This window comes from Habropoda laboriosa, unplaced genomic scaffold, assembly GCF_001263275.1.
Source record: "Habropoda laboriosa isolate 0110345459 unplaced genomic scaffold, ASM126327v1 scaffold2, whole genome shotgun sequence".
NCBI lineage: Eukaryota > Metazoa > Arthropoda > Insecta > Hymenoptera > Apidae > Habropoda > Habropoda laboriosa.
Window position 1 is genome coordinate 2634081 of NW_017100190.1, and position 27800 is coordinate 2661880.

Consider the following 27800-nt stretch of genomic DNA (forward strand, 5'->3'; position numbering starts at 1 on the left):
ATTTACAAATAACACATCGTAACAAATATTCATAATATGTACAAACAAGTTTCGAAGTATTCGATGTACACGCGAATTAAAAGCTTCTTGCCAATTAGTAATTAGCAATCCCTAGGGATGGAATCAAGTTCAATATGAACTTACGAATTCGAGTCAATTTCAATAACCAAGTTTTATTTCACGGGTTTATTCGATTACTACTCGTAAGGAATAAAGTTTCAATAAATATAGTTGCAATGTAATTATTTTATATAAGTTAGTTTCGAACCCTAGAATGAGTACCTTCAGGTTTCGAAAAGAATCGAATCTTTCACAAGTACATAGTACTTGAATTTTGGAAATAAGAATTCTATATCAGGTTTAAACAAAGCACTCCGTATAATGGTTATAATTTTTGGCAAGGTATTCATAAAAAATTCGAATTTATCTCGTTTAGGTTCGAGTGTACTTGGAAATACTGTTTTTGTTTTCCGAAATATTTATAGAGAGTTCGAATTCAATCAGTCAGTAGTTCAAATCTACTTGCGAGCTACCCCATCCTATCCCTACCAATTACACGTAAGTACATCGGTTGCTTCACCTTCCCTTAAAAAATTGTTTTATACTTCGTGAATAAAAGTACATTAAATTACAATTTCCCGTGTATTTAATTTGTCGTCTAACATGCATCACAGGTTTTATAAATAAAGAAATGGATAATTATTTTTTCATCAGTATTTCGTAACAAGTATTAAACGTGCATAAAGATGGTGGTATATCTTCTGCCAATCTAATTATGCATAAGGCATGAGCAATTTGCTTTCTTTTTTTTAATTCCTGTATTAAAATTTCGGCATTCTCTTTTGTGTTCGTTAGCGATTTATTCACTAGAACGTGTTCAATTATTCGACCGTATACTTCGTGACTCGGATCGAATGACGCTGTTAAATTTTTCAGAAACAGTGTTTCTAATATCGGTCCTTCCAATGTTAATTTCTGTAATATTCAATAAATTAGTACAAAATATACGCAAGGTAATAGTGATTTTCATTCGTGCACATGTTCACGCATACTTTGTGTTCCTTTTGGAGAGTGTCTACTGCTTCTTTATGGAATTCTGAGTCGTCCACACACAGCTGGATATAAATTACGTGCTCGAGCGGCAATTGTTCCGTACACAAAAATTTCTTAAACGTCTGTTACAAATAGTTTAAATAATTAATAATATATAACGAATTCGAATTATCTTCTACTTTGAAACTTACATCTTTCGAAGGCAATACTTCTAATAGTTCTTTATATTCTTGAAAGATTTTCTTATTTTGTTTGCTTTTGTCTTTTTCTGTTATGAGAACGTTAACTTTTTTCATCATTTTTAAAATTGGATCTTTGTCGATTGTTATATATTCAGGATTCTCAAATTTCGGCCACTGTAATAACAGTTTTTTTACTTCGTGAAAATGATTAACATTTCGTATTTTATCATATACATCTTCGAAGGCTTCGAAGCGATGTTTCTCTGTTCTACATTCGCCGATATCTTTTACTATGGAAATATTATTCTCTATGTACAATTCCTGATCTAAAATACTTTTTTGGCTTCCGACATTTTCTATTACATCCTCGTCTGAAAAGTTGCCCCAGTCATCCGTCCATTCTGTGTCGTGTTTACCATCAGATTCAGACAAATTTTGTTTGCTCTTATGTCTTCTACTGTGACTCGAATTTTCCGTCGATCTTTCTTCACTTCTCGACTCTACACTTGTTAAACTAGAACTTCGAAGAGGGACTGTTTTTTCATCATCTTCAATTATTTCATTTGGTTCCAGAAATTCTGTTCCTTTTATTCCATAGCTGTTAAGTAAACGTGTTCGCCAATCGATGAATGTTTCGTAGATTTCAGATTCTTTGCATTTATATGCTATTGTCATAGTTTTCAATATTAAGTTTAACGGATCAAATAAATATATATTGTCAAAATCTTTATACAGGCTTTTATGTAACTCCAAAGAATAGTAATACATTGCTGTTTGAATGTACAATTTTGTTTGTGGCAATTCCGTTAAAACATTGTGCACTTCTTTTATATAATTCTTTTGTATACTAAATAAATAAGCCATGCCAAGCAGCCAGTCTTGCTGCATTGTATATTTTGCACATTCTAAAAATACTGAAATGAAACAAAGTGATCATTTGTTTGGTATTTAACTTGTACATATGCTTAAGTCAATGTACAATACTTACAATGATTAATGTCACTCAGTTCTAATCCATAACAAGAGGATTCACTTAACATAGTTATCCTTAAAAAGGCGCGACAGCATTTAAGCCGTGTATTTTCTAAATCTGGCATTGAATAACTTGAATATTTACTATCGAAATTACTGAGTCTGCAACGTTTATGTGGATCTTCATAAAAGCATGGAAAACTTTGGATATCGTCGTCATCTTCATGATGATCTCGATCATCGTATTCTCTATCGTTATCTTGGTTATTTGAGAAGCTAAATTTTAATCTAGATTTCCAAAAATTCGTATCACTTATATTTTTTATTAGTCCAAACGTTGAGTCTTTCATCATATTTGCAGAAGTCTTTACTATTTCGGTAGAAGCTTCTATTATTTTTGGAACGAATTCTTTTGTTTCTGCCTGCGGCTGTAAATTGATAATAATTTAATATGAGTCGATTGTGTACGTTATTGATAGTATTTTTTATACGTTTCTTACCGTAGTTAATGCATCGATAAATTCATCTTCACTGTCAGCGTCGTTAAACTCGTCAGATTCAGTAGTGGGTATCCACAGTTCTAAATTTTTATGTAACATTTGTATTTCTGTTATATGTATCTGATCTAATGCTTTGTTCAGTATATTGCTAGGTCCATTGTTTATTGCAAACCATAAACATTTTTGCCTAGTCTTTAAATCTTCGTAATCCTCACAGAATCCTAATCAAGTAGCAGCACAAACATTAAAGTCTTTTACCTAAAAAATGGTATCGTAAGACGACTATTTATGACTAAATATTAAGCAGTAAATATTTAAAAGTTTTTACCTCAAGTGCTTTCTGTGCGATCAATTCTAAAACTTTGCCTTCTCGCGCTCTGCTGTTATTCTTTTCAATTCGCAAGTAATTCGCTAATGTTAATAATCTTTGCCGACATTTATGGGCGTCTTCACGATTATTCAAACATTCTTCTATCAATTTCAGTCTGTCCTGCTTTAATCGTACTTGAAGCGGTAATATATCAATGTTGAATTCATTTAAAATTTGAAGCGAGTTAATGAGATCGTATTCCTCTTTTATCTGTGCGTTATCATCTACAATTAGATGAAGGCAAGCTCTGAAATAATATTGTTCATTAAAATTAAAATATGGGGTAAAAGTTGGAAATTCTTTAGAAATTGAAACACCTACCTAGCTAATTCCATATTAGAATCAATCAAGGATTGGGAGCTATTAAAATATTCCTTACTGGCGTCTAAGATTAAATTCACAGCTTTGTCATACGACACCTTTAACAAAGACTGTTCATTTTTTCTAGTCTCGATTAAAATAGCGCAATTCTGTATGTTGGATTTAACACCCGATACCAAACGCGCCGATACACAGATTTCAAAACATATTTCTATATCAACGCAAGTAAAAATTAGACCGTGAATTTCTAGCATCTCGTTCAATAATTGTTCCCATTGTTTGTCGTCTGGAGGTGGAATTCTTAAAATAAAAGTGAACAAATATTGTGCATAAAATCCTTGTAAAAAAGATATAAAAAAGAAACATTTCTAATTACTTACATTTTATTCAAACTCCTTGCCATTTGAATTAGTATCTGCTTTGCAGTTTCGGGGTTACTCTTATTTTTTCGTAATGCATTTAACGTGGTTTTAACCCCGTATTTATTTAAAATCTTTGTACATTTCAGTTCTCTATCAAGCTCTTCGAGTAAAGTGCATGTTGCACTCGTTCTCCTTCCATCGCGATCTTTAGCAATAGAATCTACAATACATGTTGCTTTTTCGTACATATTAGAATTATCACAAGCGTATATGCAGTCTAATGCCAAAGTGGCAATATCTTCTACCATTTCAAGAATCTCACCATCGTGAGACTGCTTTAAATATTCGAAAAGTTTGACCGGTAATTTTAGATCTTCTTTACTAATACATACTAAGTAATCTCTAAATAAATGCCTTTGTAAATCACCGCCCAGATACTGATGTCTTCTTCTTATAAATGGCAATAAGAAATTTTTGATATCGTCGACAAAACTTTTCTCGGTAGTCATGCTCATTAATAATTTAATCTTTTCCAAATTAGATAGTTTTTGTAACTGATCTAAGGCTAAATCTTCTACATAAACCTTGTAAATGAGGTCATCTAAGGTTTCTAAATCTAGTAACAAATTTTCTAGACCAGTGATATTATGAGATTTGGCAATTTTTATTAATTGCAAAGCGTTATCAATCATATAACTATTTCGTTCAATTTGATAGGCTCGTGACTCGTACCATTTTTGCAGTAATTCTGGTGTAAGCAAAGTATTTCTGTATATAATTAGCGATGGATCATATTCGTAAAGTAGTTCCGACTTATCGTCGTTTTCCAAATTAATTATCTCGTCGAATTCAGCTTTCTCAGACCAATCTTTTTGCCGTAATTCACGTTGATCAAGCAAAAATAATTGCCCATCGCTATCACACTCTGGTAGAAGTTTTTTGTATTTCAATGGATTTAGCGTTTCTGGGAAAAAACTAATAATTGCTAGCCAGTGGGGTAACAAACTTTCACTATGATACACGAACATAATTTCAACTCCTTGACAATCTCCATCTTTTGCGAATCTTATTGCATTTTCTACTACAGAAAGTTGTCGAAATTCTTCATAAAATTTTTTATCATATTTTAACGAGGAATTCAAAATAATTTCGTATGTGAGTAATTTATCTAAATGATCCAGAAGTTTTCTTCTGTATTTAATTAAGTCTTTCTGTGCTTCAGATAAATTTTTTATGTCAATTTCTTTGAGTATTTGATTTATTTTTTGTACTTGTCTTAAACTAGCACTTGCTTCATCCATTTCATTCCAATCTTCGACGGTATTGTCTGTTACAAATTTTCCATTATCACAAGTTCCAATTGCTACCAAAGTTTCCATGTTAGCACCTTTTAATCCGAAATTTAATAATTCTCTCGCTGCTTCAATAGTATCTGGAACTCGAGTAATGCATTCGTGTAAGACCCAAGATCTCTTTGTGACTTTACTCAAATGTTCTTGAATAGCATTCAAAGATAATTCAGATTTTCGCCACTGCGTTTGATATACCAAATCTGTATCTAAATTATATGTATTGGCTAGAGCCAATGCTTCTTCATATTCCTATAATATAATTATTTATTTAATTAAGTTAGAGGTAACTTGAATTTCATGAATACTCATACCTCTATATCAATTTTTCTTGAGTAAAGTTCTTCAGGTGTGGTACTTTTCAGTCCAAGGATTCTATATGTTCTGAATAACACTCTTGATTTTTTTCTCTTAGGCTGAAATCTTTCAATATCAGTTATAGAGTACAAAGTACTTTGCATTAAATTTGTGGTATAATTTAAAATACTGGATGGTTGAAGTTCATCATCTTCCTCTTCACTTTCTGACGAGGCCTCTGAAAAATTGAATTATCTTTTTAATGTGAAGATATTAAATATCAATCGAAGATTGTGATGTAAACCTGCTGTTTGGCTTTCTGAATTAGACTCTCTGTTTCGCTTTTTACTGGTTATAAATGTTTCACAATCTAGGCATAAAAATCCTCGATCTGTACCAAGTTCACATATTTGTGGTTGCCCAGCTAAAAATTCAGGACTTGTGCCTAAAAGATTCTTTAAGTTGCTTGTAGAACATACAGAAGTAGAGCCTGAACATCTTGCAATTATAATTGCCTGTGAAAATATCAATAATTTGATTCACATGTTTGAATGCCACCTGGTGGAAATTTTTTTATTTTTGAATGTCCCAAGGGATTAGGTATATTAAAATCCGGTTGCTCTGATAATTTCCATTTCCACAGTATTAATAAAGTTGGTAATCTCCATAAGGTTATTGAACCATCTGTGTGTAAGCATGTTAAACACTTATTGTTTGGAGACATTTTCATTTTGAATATGAATGATTCTGGTTGGAAACTTAATGATGGAATAATGTTCCATATAGAAAATCTTGATGTAGTTTTTGCTTCATCTTCAAAAGTAAATGATAATTTGCAATATGGATGTTCATTCAGAGGACGCCATGATGTTAAACCACTTTCTGAAGCTGATGACTACAATGTTATATGTAATTAGAAATGTTGTACTTTCTAAATGTACATATAATCAATGCATTAATTACCATTAATTTGTGAGTTACTGTATTTCCAGCAACATAAAATAGGTGGCATTTTTCATCATAAACAACAGCATTTACTCCATTCTTATAAAAGGTGCCAAAAGAAAATTCATAGTTAACTTCATATCCATTAGTTACAGAAATGTGATAGGATCTCAGCAAACCACTATAAGTGATTAATATAAATTCATAAGACCATTTCTCAGAGTCTGTTCTTGGTTTAAGAAATATCATAGAAGCTATAGCATCACCAGCTTCTAAAATATGAGGGTTTTGGGAAATAGCTTTTGGACTGATGTTAAAAATATTATTTCCCAGGGCATTGTAAAATGAGGTATAACCATTGCTACATGCTAATACTAAGATTGTTCCATCTGGGCTCCAAGTTAATTTACGCCATTGTGGAAAAGCATCTTTTGGTACTAGAGAAACAAAAAATACATTAGAAATAACAGATTTAAGAAATTATATAAATTTACAATTTACCTGAAGCTTTTCCAACAACTGAAGAATATTCATCTTTTGCTTTTCTAATTTCTATAACATTCTCTTGTAGTACAGCAAGTAAACGTCCATAATCCCCAATTGCAAACTTCCATGGTAAAGTCAAACTAATTTGTTGCGATATGCTTTCTGGTAAAGAGTATCTGTTATTAAGATATCTAAGAGCATTTTTAATTGTCCCAGTTGTAGGTAATATTATTGTATCACTTTTGCATTTCTGGAATAAATATTATTTTATAAATTGCATTAAAATGTGAACAGATGTAAACTATATTCCGTCGAATGTTTAATTGGAACGTGCAAGTGTAAACTTACTATTAATTCTGGTTCTTGCTTACGAATAAAATATTCTAACAATTCATAAAGTATCGGCTTATTTGACAATTCATGTGAATTAACCATTTTGTGATCAGAAACATAACCTAACGCGTTGACAAAAACAGACTAGGAAGTGAAATCAGTCAGAATTTGACAAGTTACTAGTATAACGTTATGAATATTTTTCTTTATCTGTAACTCTAGATAAATGAATTTAGATAAATAAATTGCAGATTTAACTGCTTTAATACGTGTTAGTTTAAAAAACTTAATTATCAAAAGAATAATATGTGTACTTTGTTAAAAATAATTTAGGATAATAGAACTATATTGTGTGGTATCTCTGGAGAAGTGCAAATTGCATAAAGCACATGTGTAGGATAGTGCATACATGTGAATTTCAAAATACAAACTTGTCCGTGCTTGCGGTTGTCAACAGGGTAGCGTGAAATTTTTATTTTTACAATTCGAGGTCTTTAAGCATTTGCAAAATGTCAGACGGCGAAGATGATTTCATGTGCGAGGAAGAGGAAGATTATGGTCTTGTGAGTATTTGTGTCTTTAGAAAAGGGACGTTAATATACTGAGAAAACTTTTGGTTAAAATATAGGTTAAGATTTTCAAGTTGACGTATATGAAATTTAAAAATAGTTTTTGAGGTATTTTGTAATATTGGGATAATAAGGTACAATATTACTCAAATTCTTTTTTTAATAATTACGAGGATATAGACATTCTATCGCAGTTCAAATTTGCTTAGGTTATGCTGATGCTTTTAAGGCGTTTTTTTACTATTTCTTTTAGCTTATAGTGATGATAGATCATTGTAGGATAGAATTAATTTAGAAGTGACGTTTTTTTCTAATAATTTTAGGAATACTCTGAGGACTCAAATTCTGAACCCGATGTTGATTTAGAAAATCAATATTATAATAGTAAAGCTTTAAAAGAGGGTGATCCAAAGGCAGCTTTACAAAGTTTTCAAAAAGTGCTGGATCTGGAGGGTGGTGAGAAGGGTGAATGGGGCTTCAAAGCTCTGAAGCAAATGATAAAAATTAATTTTAAATTGGTATGTTCTTAAATTAATGCTATGTAGGATACACTAACTTTTTTATGACATTTCATTCCCCCAGGGTAATTATAAGGAAATGATGGCTAGGTATAAGCAATTACTAACTTATATTAAAAGTGCAGTTACTAGAAACCATTCAGAAAAATCTATAAATTCCATATTAGATTATATCAGTACATCGAAAAATGTGAGTAATGTAATAGTGTAAATTATAGGCTACTTTAGTTTTCAAGCATTTTTGCTTTTTTCTTATTTAATGTTTTACAGATGGAATTATTACAAGATTTTTATGAAACTACTTTAGATGCATTAAAGGATGCTAAAAATGATAGGTTATGGTTTAAGACTAATACAAAGTTGGGAAAACTATACTTTGATCGATCAGACTTTAATAAATTAGCAAAAATTTTAAAACAACTTCATCAAAGTTGCCAGGTGGGCTTTGTTTAATATCTAGCAAATGAAAGGTATCATTATAACATATTTCAATACATGTAATATCTTAGACTGATGATGGGGAGGATGATCTTAAAAAAGGAACACAGCTTTTGGAGATTTATGCATTAGAAATCCAAATGTATACTGCACAAAAAAATAATAAGAAATTAAAAACCTTATACGAACAGAGTTTACACATTAAAAGTGCTATACCACATCCATTAATAATGGGAGTTATTAGAGGTACAGTACTGTAGTTTAGATTATTAGAAACTATTTAAGAGTATTTAATAATCTATATCAAAATTATCTTATCCATTTGTAAAAGAGTGTGGAGGAAAAATGCATTTAAGAGAAGGTGAATTTGAAAGAGCACACACTGATTTCTTTGAGGCTTTTAAAAATTACGATGAGTCTGGGTCACCAAGACGTACCACCTGTTTGAAGTATTTAGTTTTAGCAAATATGTAAGTAAAACTGAAATAAGCAAAATAGTGTGTGTTATAATGCGAATTAGGTCTATATGTTAATGCTTAAACACCTTAAAATAGGCTGATGAAATCTGGTATCAATCCATTTGACTCCCAAGAGGCAAAGCCGTACAAAAATGATCCAGAGATCTTGGCAATGACAAATTTAGTAGTCAGCTACCAAAATAACGATATTAACCAATTTGAATTAATTTTAAAACAAAATAGAAATAACATAATGGATGATCCTTTTATAAGAGAGCATATTGAAGATTTACTACGTAATATACGCACACAGGTATATGCAATACACGTATGGCTGTACCATAAAAAGGGTTTCTAAATATCTGAACATAATTTTACGTAATTTTATAGGTTCTGATTAAATTAATTAAACCATATACCAGGATTTATATACCTTTTATAAGCAAAGAGTTAAACATCGACGTATCGGAGGTCGAAAGTCTCTTAGTGTCTTGCATCTTGGATAGTACCATTCGTGGTCGCATTGATCAGGTAATGCGATATAGTTTACATTATCCAGTAGTGTTTCATTCTCATGACTTTACATCACATTGTACACAGGTGAACCAAGTACTTGAATTGGATAAGAAATCGGTATGCGCAGCGCGTTATAATGCCCTCGATAAATGGACGAGTCAGTTGCACTCTTTACATTTAGCCATAGTGAACAAAATGTCGTAAGAAGTATGGTGCGCGCGAATCCGAAATAAAAATCGACCTCTAAAATATTACACTGTATAGTATATCATAAATGCCTGTCTCCGATTATATGAAAAATAAAATCTGTTGTGATATAATAAAGTTAGGATTTTAATACGATCCGTTTATTATACCTTCTTATTGTAATACATTCATTTCGAAAACGAACCCTTGTAAAATTCATTTACAAACGTGTTCATCGCACACCCGGCAATATTACTTACCGCAGACAATCTTTCCCAGACATTTTTCTTTAATTATTGATTTTGTGCTAAGTCGGTACCGAGGGCATCGAGTTATTTTAAAAATATAACTATGTCAAGAATGGATGGGATGTTGTGGCAAGGAGGTAGGGAGGGATAAGGTATGATTCTGTACTCTATTCTGATACGATGCTTTGTCAAGAGTTCAATCTCTCGAATTCTGTTCGATCAATCAGATTTAGAGCTGGTCATTTATAGCATGACAATTTTCCATGAAAATTTCATCCGATATTCTTTCTCACCGTATTCCACGTATTCTCTTTCCTTTCACCAATCGATCCAGTCTGGCAATTAATTAGGAAACGAGTTACTTTATCGCGCGTACACTTTTTCTGCATACTTATTCATCTATATTTACCACTCATCGGAATGGCGAGCTTATTAAATTTAATTATAAGCAATAACGATAATGAAACGTGAGACGACGTTCGCTTAATTTACGCAATCGTTGTATACAGAGGAAAATGTTTCAACAATTTCTCCAAGACTCGTCTGAAAGTCTCAATTAACCGACTTCCCATTTATCTATCCTAATTTTCTACGCAAGTTCGATACACGGTACAATTGAACACCGTCTCGCAGAAGGATCTGCTTGAACGTGCGCGGCCGTCTCGGTGGAACACGGCTGGTTTTAGCTCCGTTTCAAGCATTGTTATTCAGTCTACGTTCGCGCCTATGTAAATGTTGGTTAACCCCAGGCAGGGTGGGCGGCTGGGTCCCTAGGCTCGTCCTACATCCTCGCCGCTACGGGATGGTATAATCCTCTCGTCCTCGAACAGGTTCATCTTCACCCTCGCCACGTTTAAGGTGGCAGCTTGCGAAGCTACGGAAACTCGCTCTGCTAGGAAATCAATTTCGAAAGTGTAAAATCATCCAGCAGCGTTAGACCGTCTGGATTGTTATTTTCCTCTCTTTATTTAATGTTCCCGCCTCCGTGAATCCGTATTTTCTACTTAATCTCGGTGAAATCGTCTCGCGACGCGGTAGACGAGGACTTTTAAAGAGGTGTACGAAGATTGTTCCGCGATAATGGTTCGTTCTATCGACGGAAGAAGAATAATCGTCGGGAGTAATTGCATCGTGATGTTTCTCTCTCTTTTCTTCTCCTCGACACTTTGAAAATTCGTGGGAAGAATTGATATCATCGTCGATAGAAATCCTCCGTCGAGGATTTTGTGTGTTTTGGCATTAAGGTTCCACGAGCCGCGGTTTCAGCTGCAGCCGGCGTGATTAGCGGGCATGCGAGTACACGCGTGAAACGACGTCGACGATAACGACTATGACGACGGCGCAACCCCAACGTTAATTGGCACTTGCAATCAAAGCAGAGCTCGAAATACCTGCTGGTATTCACGCGGCTCCTCTGCAGCCGTTCAAATGAAATTTCCTTCAAAATTTCTCCCCCCGTGTGTGTACGTGGAGATAGAAGCCGCGAAACGACTGCAGCGATGTCTCTTCGAGATTGTTAATCGTATACTTTAGACGATTGATCAGGCTCGCGAGGAAAGTACAACTTGGAGAGAAAGTCTGGAGAAATTCGACGTTTATCGAATCGATCGAATGCAAGCAAAGTGAAGATGATTAGGATAAAGAAGAAGTTTTTCGAATGGAAATGACGGATGAAGCGAAGGAGAGAAATCATAGGTTCATCCCTTTTCCATAACCTTTTCACAGGTTTCGTCCCTTTTTCCTCCCTAATTCGAGTATCACGTCCGTTGCAGGTTCATGTTGCAACGTACACGAGGGACGTAGCTTGTGCAGTAGATTTCACCCTTTGAGGAGAGTTAATTTAAGTGAAAACTCCATTTTCAGTGTCTCTGCTGCTGGAGGATGCCCCAGGGGCCTGCGCCGTGCAGCAAGAAAAAAGAAATCACGGAGTTTTATACCTCTTCGCTGTGCGTGTAACTACGTCAAAGGGGTACTCCCTGGATCCTCCGTAATTTCGAGACTTTTTCCAATGAATTCTCAAACTTTCTAACTCTCTCCTACTCGATCGATCGTTAACCTATCGAGATTAATTCTTCTAAGGAATCGTTAAAAATTTGGGAGAAAGAAAGAATCTATTCTCGAGTGAAGAGTTAGGGAAAACTACCAGGACGCTTCATTTGTCTCATAGAATCCAAGCTCATTTGTCTCATAGACCAAGCTTTAAATTGAAACCCAAATACCCCAAGTCCAAGTGTGAATCGACCGGAAGGGTCGAGAGGCGTCGTCTGCCCCGTTTCAGGTGGTTATTTTTCAGCCGCTGGTTAAGACCGCGCATTAAGGACAACGGCCGAGGGAAACGATTCCAGTTAATTTTCACACGGTTACTCTTCTCCACCCTTTCTTACTTCGTGACGGCGGCGACCCAAAACCATTTCGTTACCGGAACGAACTTAATAACAGAAAATTTCTCCCCGTTCTGCTGTTCCTCTTCCTACCCTTCGCAGCCTGTGTATTCTGCTTGTTCTCTATCCCTTCGAGGATATCCTCGTTACACGAGGAACACTTTACTTCAAGATCAGAAGGGAAGACAATTTTTTCCACGTAGTCCCTGAAGGAACAAGAACGATCGCGAACGACAACTCGCCTGGGGCCATATATCATACGAACAAGGAATATAGCGTTTTTTCGGGGTGGCGTCGCGACGCTCCATGCGTCCACCAGCCGTATAATCTCTCAAATATTGTTCGCGCGTTCCGCGTCGATCTGTCGCGAGTGTGTCCCGTGTGGGAGGGAAAAGGTAGCTCGAGAATTCTCGAAACGACGAGGAGAATCGTTTGGAATGGAAACAGAACGTAGAAAGAGAAGGGTGGAGAAACATATCTGCCAGTTTTTAGCAGCGTCGTCATATATCATAAGTGCGAGTGAAATGTTCAGGGTGAAAGAAGGGCCTGTTAGGTTGGATCATCCATCTTACACGGCTTAACTCGCCGTGCATCCGTGATGTACAAGTGTGCGGACACTTACAGGCAAAACGAAACGTGTATTTCTATTCTTCACGCCGTACGTACGTGTGTAGGTGTATCGGATAGAAGGGTGCATCTTCGCGAGTTTCGATGGCAAAAGACAGCCGTAACGCAATAGTCGAGGGCGTCGTGAGAACAGTTTTTCTCGGTTACTCGTCGACAAAGTCGTTTTCTACCGACGACTGCCAGACAACGCGTAACTTTTGCCCGACGAGCTTTCAGCTAACGTCCACCGTGGAATTGGACAAGACGAATTGGAAAATTGAATCGATTACCCGACGGGAAAGTTTGCAGTTGAGGATAGCGTTGGTGGGTAATTGTTTTAAGTCTGTGGTGTTAGGGTATCGCAGGGATTTTGAATGCACACTCACTTTCATAAATATTAGGACACTTGCCTGACTGTGAACGAAACGTAAATAGTAATTCAAAAATGATTGAAATCCTGAAAAAAAAGATAAAACTTTTAAATATTAATGTAAGTAAAACTAAGCTCCTAACGAGCTGAGAATTCAAAGCGTGAACACTCTCTATATTTCTACCGCTATGCGACACTAACTTTGCCAAAGAAATGTAATTTAAATTCTATGAAATTTTCTGTACCTGACACTGATATTAAGTTTTAAATAAAATTCCCTGATAAAACGATACGAAAGGAGGCGTTCTTCGTCGCAACTTTCAGTGATCACTATCACTGCCACAGTATATTCTCCAGGAAAGTGTTCGAAACGATGCAGCACATGTCTCCCGGCTGAAATATTCGTTCAGTCGGCTCTCTTTTTCATTCGTAGCCGGGCGTGGTAAAAGTTTTCCCTAATTGAAACGCTCGAAATAGGGTGAATAAAATTTGGACGTTCTCGTTCCGCCGGATAGATGACCTTTTCCTACTAGTTCTGACGAGGTTCGCGGAGAGAACGATTCGATCTCCCCGGACAAAAGTTTGTTCGCCGGCCGTCGAGGACGGGGTGGTTTGCGAGACACGGCACGTTTAAACCGTCGTCGTCGTCGCCGGCGACGTACGAGGATCGGAGGATTTTAATCTGAGGGAAAAACAGGCCGCGAAGATGGCGGGCGTGGAACGAGCGTGGAGCTAATCGAGCGGCGAACGCGTAAGCCGGATAAAAGGGCTTCGGCGTATTGGCAAATTGAGAAGTTCTCCCTCCCCTTCCTGGATCATGGTGAATCCGCGACATTTACATTTTATGATATTTGTCGAGTCCTTCAACCCTTGTTGCCGCCGGCGTAGACATTCCTTAAGCCGCGCCATCCTTTCGTTCTCACACAAATATCCCGGCAACCACGTTTCCCTCCATTTTTTCCCACCCCTTTTTGCCGCATCGCTGTGTATTATTCGCTTGATGTATGTTGTGGCGAAGTGGGAAAAAAGAGGAGAGAGGAAAAAAGGGGACAGGGAAGCAACCACTCATTACCGAGATAAAGGAAGGAACGTGTGCACGTATAGCTTCGAAATCCGCTTTCGGGACGTTTACCTTCTTTTCTTTTTCTTCCTTTTTCCTCTCTCTTACCACAGTGTTCTTCCTCCTTCTTCTCGTAAGACAAATTTTATTTATCGCCTCCGCATCGTGGGACGTCCCTTGCGTTCTTTATTTTCCCGGTAGCAACCCACGGGGGAAGGAGCCTGTTATCTTGAAATACTCGTTCCTCGGTTACAACGTGACAATCGTCGAGGTTAATCGCGAGTTAACTTTACATTACAACGAACGTCATTCCTTCTTTTTATCATCGAGAATGGATCCATTGAATTCTCGTGTCTAGCGAGTGTGCAGTACACACGTATGTACCATTCAATTATAACGTTCGCCGATAGGACCAAGGGAGGAGGCAAAAAATGAAACAAAAAGCAAGAGATAGAGGAGAAACGTATCGTTACGCAAATCAGTTGAACTCATGTTTTCGAATCGATTTTGTCTTCTTTTAATTTGCGCGGCAATTAACGGAACGTTCCCGGGGTAGAAAAGCGAACAAATCCCTTCTTCTTCCTTCTCCCCGCTTCTCCCTTCTTCTTCGCTTCTATCTTTCCTGCCTTTTTCTTTTCACTCTCTCACCCTTTCTTTCTTTCTCTGTCTTCCTCGCGTCGATTCCGGGGTTAACAGTATTTCAGCAATGAGCGTGTATCCCCATTAATTCCAAAATAATTACGCGCACGCGTTTGCGTACGATACCGTGGCGGTCGTTATTGTTCCACTGATATCTGGATCGCATAAATACCGGTATCCGTTGCATTCATTCGTGCCCGTTATCGTTGTAACGGCGAACATTTATTACGCAGCTGACCGAAAGGGGCCGATCGTTCACGTTGTTAATTCCATAATTGAACGGCCGAACGATACGGCCGCGATAAAGTAACCGGTTTTCCCTCGTGAAAAATTCTCCCTCGCATCGCCGTTCTTGAAGATACTTCTTTTTTCCCCCCCACATCCGATGCTAGCTAGCTAGCCCAGTTTAACGAGATTTCGTCCACCCTCTAACGGGCTGTTACGCGAATTAACATAGTTAACCTCCCTGCCGATTGAGAATTTTTTATGGCCGTTCGATACTCGAGTTTAATAAAATTCTCGATCCACCTACACCCAGCTATATTTTTTTCATAAAAAAATATAACACAGTCCAATTTCTCCCATCCTTCTCGTCAGAGTTTATCGCAACGCTGTAATACCCGGAAGATACCAATCGAAACACCCTTGTAATTTATAGCTACTCCAGACAGAAAGACGTCCCTGACTATCGTCGTTAATAGTCGAAGTTTCGTATAGGTTGAAATGTGTTGGAAAATTCCGTGGATTTTCCGTTTAGCCAGCGGTAACGCGATATCGCGATAGCGGTGGTCTAAAGATTAAAGCACGGCCCCCTTCGACCCAACGATGAATGCGAAATTTTCAATAGACTGGAAGTTTAGCAAGGGACGAGAGCGACGTAGAGAGGCAAGTGGGAGGGAGAAACGTAATTATCTCCGTTTTAACAAGCCACGAATTATTTCCTGTCGTCGTTCCAATATTCTCTCCCGGTGTCGTCCCGTTTCTTTGACCGTGGACCTAGCGTGGGGGACGGGTCGATTCGTCGTCGAGATATTTCGTTCTCGCGTGTGCAAACTGGCTGGTGAACGAGTTTTCCATTTGCCCTACCCGCCAATTGATCCGTGCACCGCGCGATAACTATCCGGTGGACTCATTTAAGATAAACTTAGCCGGGGATCAAGGGGATACGTGATTTCCATAGGGTTTCCTCGCCACGGCTTCAAATGTACACCGAGGGATTATTACGAAATTATATAGGATCAATGAAACTTCTACGTGCTCTGTTCGCGGCCTATGTGACGAGTTGGAGAACCGTTTCGTTATTTCACGCCCCCGGATAATCGCACCCTTCGCCTCGCTCCCTCTTTATCCACTTCGATAATTAACTCGATTACCAACGATCAACCCTTCGGGGAAACGAATCTTCGGTTCCCCCTTCTGTTCTCGGCTGTTTTAATCGCGACTGAGACGTTGTTCCGCGTTCTTTTGGTCAATTCGAGAGATACAAGCGTTGAATACACTTGTCGCGTAGTGAGAGTCTAATGTTTAAAAAATTATTTCGTATGAGATATGCGCGGTTTTTTTAATTAGAGAAAAAGAGAGGTAGAAATTTAGAGAAGTTCGATTAGGAAAGGAGAATTTCAAGGAAATCCTTGTGTCCAAGGATTTAGGAATTAGGTAATCGAACAATCTCTAGATAAAAAGTTGCACGCGTGTTTTCTTCGTACGTGTCCAAGCGAGTTTCTGTTTACGTTGGCTAACACTAATGTGAAATTGGGGCGGAAACGCGGCTGTACTTCCTCCCGTATCTCAATATTATTCTCTTCCTGTTTCTCTCTCGTACCGCTGCATCATGACTTCCGGAATTTACATCGTTCCTACATCCTCCAGCATCAATACGTATACATTATACCTTCCGACGAAAACAAGCACCTTACCGTAGCGCTGTCAGATTACGTGAGGTTTCGTGCTCGGCAGGTGTTAATTAGGCTGTGCAAAGATTCACCGGCTTCGACGTTGACGCTTGCGGGGACGTCGTCGTCGTCGCGAAACGCAGACTGACTCTTAATCAATTATGCTGATTAGCCATGGAGAGAATTCGACAAAAAAAGGAACTGCACCAACTTCTCCTTTGGAATACTAATTTCCAACGACCCCACTTGGTGAAAATAAAGGGGTGAAAATAAAACGAAGCAATCTATGTGCGATATTTTACCGAAACGAATGTAAACCTGCGTGTATTTGTCGTCGATCAGGTTGAATAGGAATCTGGTGGTTATTCGACACGCTTTACCAATGCCTAACGAAGTTTTGATAATCCTGTTTCGCACCGACACTCGCGTTAATTGCATTTCGCGTAACGCCAGCTACAAACGACGCTTTTGTGGGCTTGCATCGTGGAATGCATGGCCATCTTACGTCGCTGGCACATAATTAGCCGCGTTAGTTAGAGTACACGTTAACTGTCCTGCTAATGTTTCGCGATTCCACGCTCCGTTTTCTCCGCGACTATCTCTCACGGCTTACCCTTGATCTCGCGAAACGATGGCTCGCGGACATTAATCCGTACGGATGAATCCGTAGGGGATGTTAATTGGATCGCGACCAGCTTAATAGATCGCTTATTACCTCGGTCTGTAATAAACCGCGTCGTTTAACGGCGTCGAGTTTACCACCCGGTCTCTCGAACGCTTCCTTTCCTTCCTGATTTCGACACCTTTTTAACGCTCACCACCGTTTCTACGGCCGTTAATTTCCTCCCCCCGGTTAATAAGTCCTCGCAGCTTTACGCGTTTCTATATACCTTTTTATCGGTGTTAAACGTTTATCGCGCCTGGACCGTCTTTTCTTCTTTCGCTTTTGCCAATTTTCGCGTATGATTTCATTGATGCTTGGACGTTTTCTCTTCTCTCCCTTTTGCCAATTTTCACGAAAAACCTTTGTGAAGAGTATAAAAATCTTCAGAGATCAGAATTTGAATCGAAAACATTACTATGAATCGCGAAAGAAGATCAAATACCTTATTGTACGATTTCATTGATACTTGGACGTTTTCTCTTCTCTCCCTTTTGCCAATTTTCAAGTAGGACGTTTGCAAAGAGTACAACAATTGTCAGAGAGATCACAGTTTGAATCGAACAAATTACCACGAATCGCGAAAGAAGATGAATTACACCGATCGACGAAAGTTTATTTCCTGTAACTCCTCGTATTCCATCAACAACCGTCTCGATGGCTCTTAATCCGTAAGCAAGCTTCTCATATTGGATTCCGTATAATGCTCGACGTTAATTTTAATCGTTCCGATCCCAGGAACCAATAATTCCGCGCTACTTGTTCGTATTATCGCGTTTCATTGGTAAGTGTATCGCGGGGTCGTAATGAACGATAACGTTGTAATTTCTCTCCGCCCCTTGTTAGACACATACGCACTCAGGTGCATGTACGCACGCATATCTCGAATAGCTCGACGATCCGCGCTAATTTGTCTGCAGCTGGCAAACTGAATTCACTTAAACCGCAGCGGAACGCGCGTGCATTTCAACACGCCTACTGTTTCCTACCTTTAAGCGGGATCAAATTATCGCCGTACATGTGACAAAACACGCGGCCTCCGATCCGACAAAACACCGTCTTTCTCCAACGTTGCTCGTTCCCATCGGCTGAAATTAACCGCGCAATTAAACTGCCGCCGGTTGATTATGCAATTAGGCTTCCACCGTTAATTTATAGTCGTATGCATCGCGTATCCGCAATTTTGCGCTCCAACGGCCGCCACCTTCTCGCGCCTGTTGTTTGCTCTCGCGACTGTTTCTACCTCACCGCTAGGAATTGATATTAAACGTTGTTGTTCAATTAATGCTACGCGTATTTTTACAGCGAACCAAGTGATTAACCCTTTCGCTACGGTAATGTGTAATTTTTTAACCAGGGTGACTGTTGGATTATAAAGAGAAATGAGTATGTGTCTGTGTAATAGTAACGGCAAAAATAATCAACATAATGAGACAGATTAATATAAATATATATATATATAGAAATAACATAGTAACCATCTGTTTAGTATGGGTGACGCAGATACGTTTTTTCTTTTTCTCTGCGTTTTGCTGATGTTTTGTTTGACGTGCCTTCCTCGCGTATAAAAATAAAGAAGATTCATAATTAAAATAATATCTTTTAATTTATTACCATAATTCTAACAGTGACAAAATTTCTTATTTTGGCCGTGTCGTTTTAAAACTCGGTTGACTAAATCATGGTGAAAGCGAGTAAAGGATCAAATTAAGGTGGAAGTGCACCGAAAGGCTCCAACAGTATAGTCAATAGTAATGAAATGGTTAAATATTAATTATTCAACGACGTTGAAAGTATTTCCTTCGCCGGAAAATTTCGTTACCATTATCCGCGACGTTTTATTATCCGTGTCCCCGCCCCTGGACAAGAGGATAATTCCTGCTTTCGCCTGGGAATAATTTAAATACGCGAGAAGTAAAAGGAGGATCAGAAGCAACACGGAAGGATACACCGCGCCGGTTTCTTTTCTCCAAAAAAGATTCACGTGGTTTTCCATGGGGATTACGACGCGCGGTGCAGCCTTGATCCCGAGGTTAAGGATTTTTCAAGACGACGCCGCTGAATCGAGCGATTTACGGCAATTTCTGGGCTTCGCCTTCGCCGTTGGCGATAAAATCCACCGTTTAGAGTGCATGAGCCATTGCAAATCGTACACTTTCTACCACAGTGTAATCGATTCTTTTTCGAAATTTTGCGCAGTTATCGGCAGCTATGAGCTTGTATCAAATTTTAATAACCTGTGTTCACTGGTTTGCAGGATATTAGATTTTGTATTTTTATTAATAAAGTCAGACGAATGTATTTTTCATATTTTTCACGACAAAATTAATATCGTTCGTAGTGAAATTGAATATTAGAGATTAATGGAAAGGGTGTGATATTCTTTCTAAAATTTAAAGTTTCTTTCCCTCTATATTCTTTGAATGCCCTAAAATTAAAACGACAAAACTGTGAAAGTACTAAAGAGAATATTTTATAGACCTCTTCTTCTACATAACACATTTCCTTCAGTTCTTTCACAGTTACAGTAATTAAAATTAAAAAATTAATTTTCAAATAAACATCACTGTTTTCATTTTATATAACTTCTTATTGTCCTCTTTCGTATTAACCCCAGAACTCTCGAAAATTGTAGCGATACTATACTTATTCTCCCCAGTCTGTGTGTGTGTATAAATAATAATAACAGTATGTCTGAGATAATGCGAAAATTGACCCGCAAAAAAGAGAGAAAAGAAATCGCGTTAACTGGAGTGAACAAATATTCAATCGGTTTCTATCGCAAAGCGGGTGTGTTTTAAATTTATTAAAGATGAACTAAGCCCGTATTTGTTACGTGCTATGTTCACCGCACAATCGAACATCTACAGATGAAACGTACGTGTGTATCTGTGTGTGAGTCCTAGGTGTGATAGGATATGCGCGCGTGTAACAGATATAAGTCGTGCGGGTCGCACATGCCTAGCATACATGTTGCCTACCTACGTTCTCACCATCGCTCCCTTGCAGCTTCCACACAACTGTGTATTCGCACAGTATCTTCGTATATCTGTTCGTCTATACATTTACGGAGATGACGTGACTGACACCTAATCACAACACCTCCGGCGATACATTATGCAGTAGAAATACTCGCCGTGTTAACTGGTTGTTTATGTCACCGGGATGTGTACGCACTGGCATTGCCTAATCTTCTAGGCAACAAGATTTTCAACGCGTTTCAAGAGTAACGCGTTTAGTGTTATTTCGAGTAAAACGAGCTTTAATCATTGTCACTATCTCGATGAAACTTTGGTCTGTGATGGTTCTCGAAAAAATATTTGACACTTATTTCTTTACATTAGCAATCGGCCACGTTCAATCGTCCTCAAATGTCGGAGTATTAAACATATTCGGTTTAATATTTGAGAAATGATCAGAGACAGAGGAATGCTGCAAACGGACGAAAATCTTCGGTAAATGACAATGTCACAGCGTTCCAAATACCAAGAAATTCATTTCCATATACCTAGGAAATAATTGAAAAAATTTCTGTCATATCAAGTTGAGAAGAATAAGTAGTTACCGATAGTTCACGTTCCATCGTTTACCATGCACGATACCTTCCGAGTTTCTTCGAAATTTGGTTGAAAAGCACGTTTGATACATTCCATTCTACTCAGACAGGAAAGAAAAGATTCTCTCCCCCGGCATAATGTAACTCAACATCACGTTCCTGATCTCGTTACGCGCGGCTCAGCTCGCCAAAAATGCACCGTCAGTTATATATTTATAACCGTACGTCCTTCGAAGGTGTTATGTCTGCGATCCACGCCGGGAGATACTCTCCCGTAACAGATATAAGTCGTGTGGATCGCACATGTCTGGCATACACGTTACCTTCCTTATGGTCTTAAACCCCCGACCGCCCTTCTATTTCACCCCCACGTTACTTTCCCCTGCTCCCTTTTCCGGGTTCCATCGGGAGCTCTACTTAATATTGCACCATATTACCCACCTACAACATGGCCGTCTCTGTCCCGCGGCTGAAATCATACACCGGGTGTCGAGTTGTCGGTGTAAATCTGCGCCTCTCTCGGACGCTCTCGAATAAAGGGACGAGGAGCTGATTAGAGAGACGGCCTAACAGGCGGACCCCATCCAGGGCTCTGTTCGACGTCGAAGCTTCGAATAACCATTTCTCTATCGAACACACACCCCTATCTCGACGAAAGTTGCGAAATAGGAAGCAATACCACCGCGTAAGAATACACATAGATCAATCCTACACGTTGCAGCGAAGAAAAAGGACGTGTTTTTAGTTACACATCTCGTAGGAAACGTTGTTCCCGGCGTGTTGTAAGCTGAGAAAATAAGGAACGATCCTCCGAAGCCAATATTCCTCGCTCCTTTTCTCTGGCCGTTTTCTAGCGTGAAAATTCCACGAGAAAACCAGGCCCACCTCTCGTCTTCTTTCCTTCCCTCTCGCGATTAGGCTACACTATTTCCCCGGTATGGCTCCTCGTCGAAAGTAACGGCTAAAATCCTCCGGAGACTTTCATCGATCGGCTGTCTCTCTTTCTCTCGCTCGCGGGAAACGCTCTGCAGAGAGGAACGCTCTCGGACGCAGCGTCCGAGTATTTGCCCGGATAAAAATTGTTACGACCGACTCATGCTACATACATCGGGGCTAAACGTTGACGGTACAATATTGCGACGTGCACAATCGATGGGTGGAGAAAAAGGGGGGTAGGAGCTATCGATGAAATATCGTCGAGCGTGCAATATCTCGTGCCACGGCCGCGGCCGCGTTTCCCGCTTGCCCTTCGATTATCGGTGACCGAATTTCTTCGCGATTCAACGAGTTCACCCTGTTGTGCGTGAATTCCGCCCGCGATATCTGCTACTTCGTTCTCGCGGTGTGCACGCGTTGTTAACGGTGCTTCGACCCGTTAATAAACCGTTCGTCGGTCGGTTGATAATGCTGCACACGCAGTTTCAACCTACCGAATGCACGCGTCTTTTCTGTTTTTTTTTTTTAATTGTACGCCGACCGATTTCACATCGCGGCATTGTATAAACAGGAGTGACGTAGTTCATAAATTTCGCGGCGTTCGACGAATTTCCAGAAGGATTCGTCGCGCGGACGAATTTAAAATTCAAATGTCCGCGTCGGGAAACGGTGCATGCGCGATCATTATCGACGCTCTCTCCGATACAACGTGGATTCGGATTGACATATTTTCTCTTCCCGACTGGAGAGCGGAGGTGGATATACGACGTTGGAGGTTTCCTCGAGACGCGATATTGGACATTTCTACGTTTCAACGGGAAAGAGCGAGGGAGAGAGAGAGAGAGAAGGTGTATTTGGCAAGATCCTGCCGCTTCCTTTTGCGGATATGACGTAAGTCCGTACGTTTCCATGTACCCATCTGTGGACCGGTGCACCGTATATTCCACCTTGGAATATTCAAAATACGAGCGAGGAAGTTCGAATGAAAACCAGATCTCGTTTAGCTCCGGCGAGTTTGTTAAGCGTCGAAAGTTTTGCTTCCGAAAATCACCAGACGCCCGGTGAATTAAACATTGGCGGGGATACATTTTGGATGAGCGAATGGTAAATGTATTGTGAAATAGAGAGAGAGAGAGAGAGAGGAAGGAAGACACGAGGATGGTCTGTAGTTTACGGAAGTGCAGGCGAGCCGTGAACCGCGTGTTTGCCTTGGCCTGGTGTCGCGCCGCGACATACAACGTCGAGTTATTACTCCATATCGCGTTGCTTTTACAGGCTCGACGGGCTGGCTGATACCGCGGCGCGGCGCGTAAGCAACAACATGTACGTGTCGCGTGATAAACGTCGATCGTCCTATTAAATCGCCATTCCGACCTGTCCGCGAACACGTTTCCAGATGCCAGCTCTTTTCCCCCTCGAAAGAATACCGAGAGAAATAGCGTCTTACCTGCGTTACACTACGAAACAAACCATAAGTAACCATTTCGCACACTTTCCTTTCTATCGTGTCCAGAGGAAACTGTTTGAATACCACAAGCCGCAAATTGTATTTTCACCAAAGCGCGAAGAATCCCCCCTGAAACACAGTTTCGCAGGTTCTCCTTGTACATAATACCAGGCCGCTTTTGTTCCATCGTGCCTCGCGTCTCAATGAGAATCGTAGAAGTGAAGGAAGGAAGAAGCAGGTCGTATATAAACGACACGATAAAAAAGTGGGTGGTTGGGCGTGGATGATGCTCGTCCGCGGATCGAAATATCTTGGAAGCGTCATATCAGCGTACGTTTCGGCCTCTCCTTTCGCTCTCTCCGCACGAGCACCCTCGTTAAGCGCCTACGTGTTCCCGATTCTCAATCGACCGATCCCAATGTTACTTCTGTTCGCTTGATCGACCACGCTTCTTCCTCCAGGCAACGCCTTTAATCTCTCCGGTTTCGGTTCCATCCGGAATTAAGGGTTTCTCATCCTCCTCCTCCTCCTCCTTTCTTCTCTACCCGCGCTCGTAACCGAAGATTTGCTCCGGATTTGCCGGAGAAAAATTGAAATAAGCTACACACATCCTCTCCCTCATCGTTCTCTTCGTAACAATGCCCCCGTAGAGAAATCCATCGCGCATTGCTGGACCACGGTGGAGCAATGTGTCGACGCACATTGTGCATGCGCGGCCCGCAATACCGTGTATCCGCGGTAAGAGTCTGGAGACGGGCACGCAAGAAGGGACGAACGAAAGGCGAGCGGTTCTAGGCAGCTATGTACGTCACGTCTGGCTTCTGGATTACATTTATACCCCCACGCGATGCTATAGGGGGGAGTGGGTGAGCCCAGGGGGCCGATGCGCCAATACGTGCCTATAATCTTCTACCTCGTCCTCTTTCACTCGCTCCACACGTTCTTTCACCTTTCTCTCCCTCTTCCTCGATTGTAGACAGCTCTCCTTCGTCTGCAGACCTTAAACCTGCGCGTCTACCCTATTCTCGCAGCCCTGTTACGGTTCATATTCTTACAGGGTGTATACATACGTTAGTTGTGTGTTTTTTCCCCTTTACCTTATCATTTTTCACCTTATCTCTTTCTCTCGAGGTTCTTTCACCTACGCCTCCTCGTTCGTATCTTTTCTTCTTGCTCAGGCCGTTTTTCCCCCCCTCTATATTCTTCGCGTTCCTCTTTATTCCACGAGTTTGAAGTTCTGACCCGTTGCGCATTTTCCCTACCGCCGCGCTTTGTCTCGCTTCCGGTTCTCAGCGTACCCTCGTTTTTCAATTTCGCCGAGATGCGCTCGCTCGCTCGCGTGCGTACCGCTCACTTTCTGCCTCTCCTCCCTTTTTCGCCAACCTCTTTTCTCCACTTCTTTATTCCGGCAGCACGCGTGTACTCGTAAGTAGAAGCAACTGTCGTCGCCGAGAGTAACTCTCGTCCGCACAACCCGCAAGTGTAGGTATGTATACACATCTCTGGTCTACGGTATTACTCCTGCGGTACGTTTTATTCCTGCACGATGTGTCGGACGATCTCCATCTCTCCCTTCGAAATTTCCCTTTTGCAATCACTGGTACTACAGATTACTCTTAAAATTGTGAAACGTACCAGAGCCAAGTTAACATATGATAACAATTCTCGCCAATTTTCGTCAATGTCGAACGTGCTACTAATTCTTCACGGGAGATCAATAGCAATTTACCTCGTAAATGGAAGATTCGTTAAAAATTTCTTAAAGTTTCTACTCCCTATTTCTTGGAAATTTTTGTGTCACTTGCAACGCACAGTGATTCCAAACTTGTACGTAAGCTAAAACTTTCGCAGTTGAGTTGCAATCAGTGCTCTACACCGATCACCTTAGGAGAAGAAACAGAAATAGACACGTTTTTTTATGAACACGCTGTACATACAAGTCCAAAGACGGTTTGGTCAGGTGGTTAAAAAGGAGGTATGATAAAACAGCGCGATAAAGAGTGGCACGCGTTTGATTAACGCATTTTTACGAGGGCACAGTGGCCCATGGCGAAAGTTTTCATAAAGCAGCCGGGTGTATATTTCCTTGGTCCCTCTATTTTAAACCACGGTGAAAAATGAACCACCGTTGGGGGGAAAGAATCGCGATTTCGGTTGTCCTCGCGTCTCAAAAAAGTTGTCCTGTAAATTTTCGACCCGTGACCACCCCCTTTGGCTACCACACACACACACACACACTCACTCCTGCCGTGATTTACGAGGAAACCTTAACGCGGACCCTCTGGTTTGTTTTTATCAATAGTTAATTCGCAATTTACATCCGTTTAAATATTCATACCGGTGCCGGCGTCGCGGAAGCCCAGGGCTTTTGGTCCTCCGCATACTTATTCCAGATTCTCTCTCTCTCTTCCACCTTTCTCTTTCACTCTCTTTCTCCTCTCTCTCGTACAGACCTAGGGAACACCGCGTGGAGTAACGACAAAACCCACTGGGATACGTTCGAATACCTTTGCACCCGAAACCTCTCACGCATTAAATTCTAAAGCCGCTTTCTAGTTTCGGGCTGCACCGTGCACCCTGCTGCTCCCCGTCCTCTTGCATCTACCACTGTTCCCCCGGTTGCTTCATCCTTCGATGGTTGAACGAGGGACAGAGAGGGAGCGAGAGATAGATACAGAGCTTGTGGCGTGAAACTTTGTCCTGGAAAACGGTGGCTGGTTAGCTGAGACCAGAGAACCGGCGATGTAACGCGTACTCGGCGTCTCGTTGTTTATGGGTGGGATAACCGTTGATTTTCGTTGTATCGCACGGTTGATCAATTAGCGATTAATTAATAAGCCGGTTTGCGAGTTTACCGTTCTAATGGAAAGTGAAGATTTTATTATCGTAACGGATGATGACGAATTCGCGCTGTCCCGGTGTCGCACTCGCGCTAATGGAGATGATATCGGTGATTGCGGTGATGCGGATTAAAATCACAGCTAATGAAAAGCGAAATTACGGGAGCGCGTGCCACCGTAAGGGCCGCCGTGTAAAACGAACGTTTTAAACGTGTCAACTGATACCGGGCATAAATTAATTAATTAAACCTGCTTTCGATCATCCCCTCTCTCCCTTCTCGTCCTACCCTCTTTCTCTCTCGGTAGCGATGCACGCGACGAAGGATCGCAGAAGAGTGCGTTTATCAAACAATTTTCCGTTTGCCCTGTCATCGGCCGGACGCACAACGCGACGTGACCACAATTAATGAAATTTAATGACCGAGTGACAATGGCTTTATTAATTAGTAAAATTAACCGCGTAACGCACCGATACGCATTTCCAGGGGGACGGTAATGAAGCGATGGGGTACGGTAGTAGATAACTGCGGCTTCCGTGCACACATACCCACACGCACGCACACACACACACGCACACCCTCTTCACTTTATTAATACTGTTTCACATTTAATACGATTTTCTCTGTTTACTACGATTAATTTTCTAATAGCTACATAGTATTTTCCGCGCTCGTTACGCGGCTTCATCTGCTCATTTCCGTTAATTATAATATCAAAACATTTCGTTGCTACGTTCATTTGCTCTGTTACAATTTTGCGTTCGGGTATTTTGCCGGAAAGTTCGGTCATTCGAAAGTGGCGTGCTTCGAACGTTATGGAAATTAGTTTAAATAAAAGTTAGGTTCTTTTACGACGATCTATTATCGAACGAACATTTCTCTCCCCCTGAATTTTACCAATCGATATGGAATACAGCGTGCCCTAACTTCTGTTCAATTTCAACAGAGATACCTGTCTTTTTTTTTTTTAATTTGCAGCTTGAACCGCGGGAACTTTTAGGATGATCTGTTATCGAACGAACATTTATCTCCCTTTGGATTTTACCAATTTACCGATGTAGAGAGGGATCGACGTGCTCTAACTTCTGGTGTCGCTTACGAATTGAACGAACAATCGTTTCATCGGTCAGTTAACTGTTTTTCCAACGTGTACCGGCAGTACCACAGAACGTTGTCGAAAAGTTTCTTCCTATTTCGCACACGTAACCTCCGCTTTACATCGCACGGTGTTCAAGTCTGGCTTGTCAGCTTCGCAGCTATATTTGCGTGTTTTATTCATGAAATATACGTAGCTGTCTATCGCGTTTCCC

General features: G+C 40.1%; 2 protein-coding genes across 2 annotated transcripts; one reads left to right on the forward strand and one right to left on the reverse strand.

Moving 5' to 3' along the window:
- Window positions 1–442: 442 nt before the first annotated feature.
- On the reverse strand, window positions 443–7272 carry LOC108579970 (neuroblastoma-amplified sequence-like). Its single transcript, XM_017943612.1, is given in 14 exon segments — window positions 443–975; window positions 1053–1175; window positions 1245–2149; window positions 2224–2635; window positions 2708–2965; window positions 3036–3324; window positions 3399–3698; window positions 3779–5361; window positions 5424–5644; window positions 5711–5926; window positions 5929–6301; window positions 6370–6788; window positions 6853–7087; window positions 7186–7272. Coding segments are annotated over 14 exon segments (5697 nt in total). The 3' UTR covers window positions 443–699.
- Window positions 7273–7520: 248 nt separating this feature from the next.
- On the forward strand, window positions 7521–9873 carry LOC108580067 (COP9 signalosome complex subunit 2). The gene is made up of 9 exons (XM_017943727.1): window positions 7521–7733; window positions 8063–8257; window positions 8322–8447; window positions 8528–8695; window positions 8767–8941; window positions 9027–9165; window positions 9250–9466; window positions 9544–9684; window positions 9754–9873. The coding sequence occupies exons 1-9, from the start codon at window positions 7680–7682 to the stop codon at window positions 9871–9873; spliced, it is 1335 nt and encodes a 444-aa protein (XP_017799216.1). The 5' UTR covers window positions 7521–7679.
- Window positions 9874–27800: the final 17927 nt, after the last annotated feature.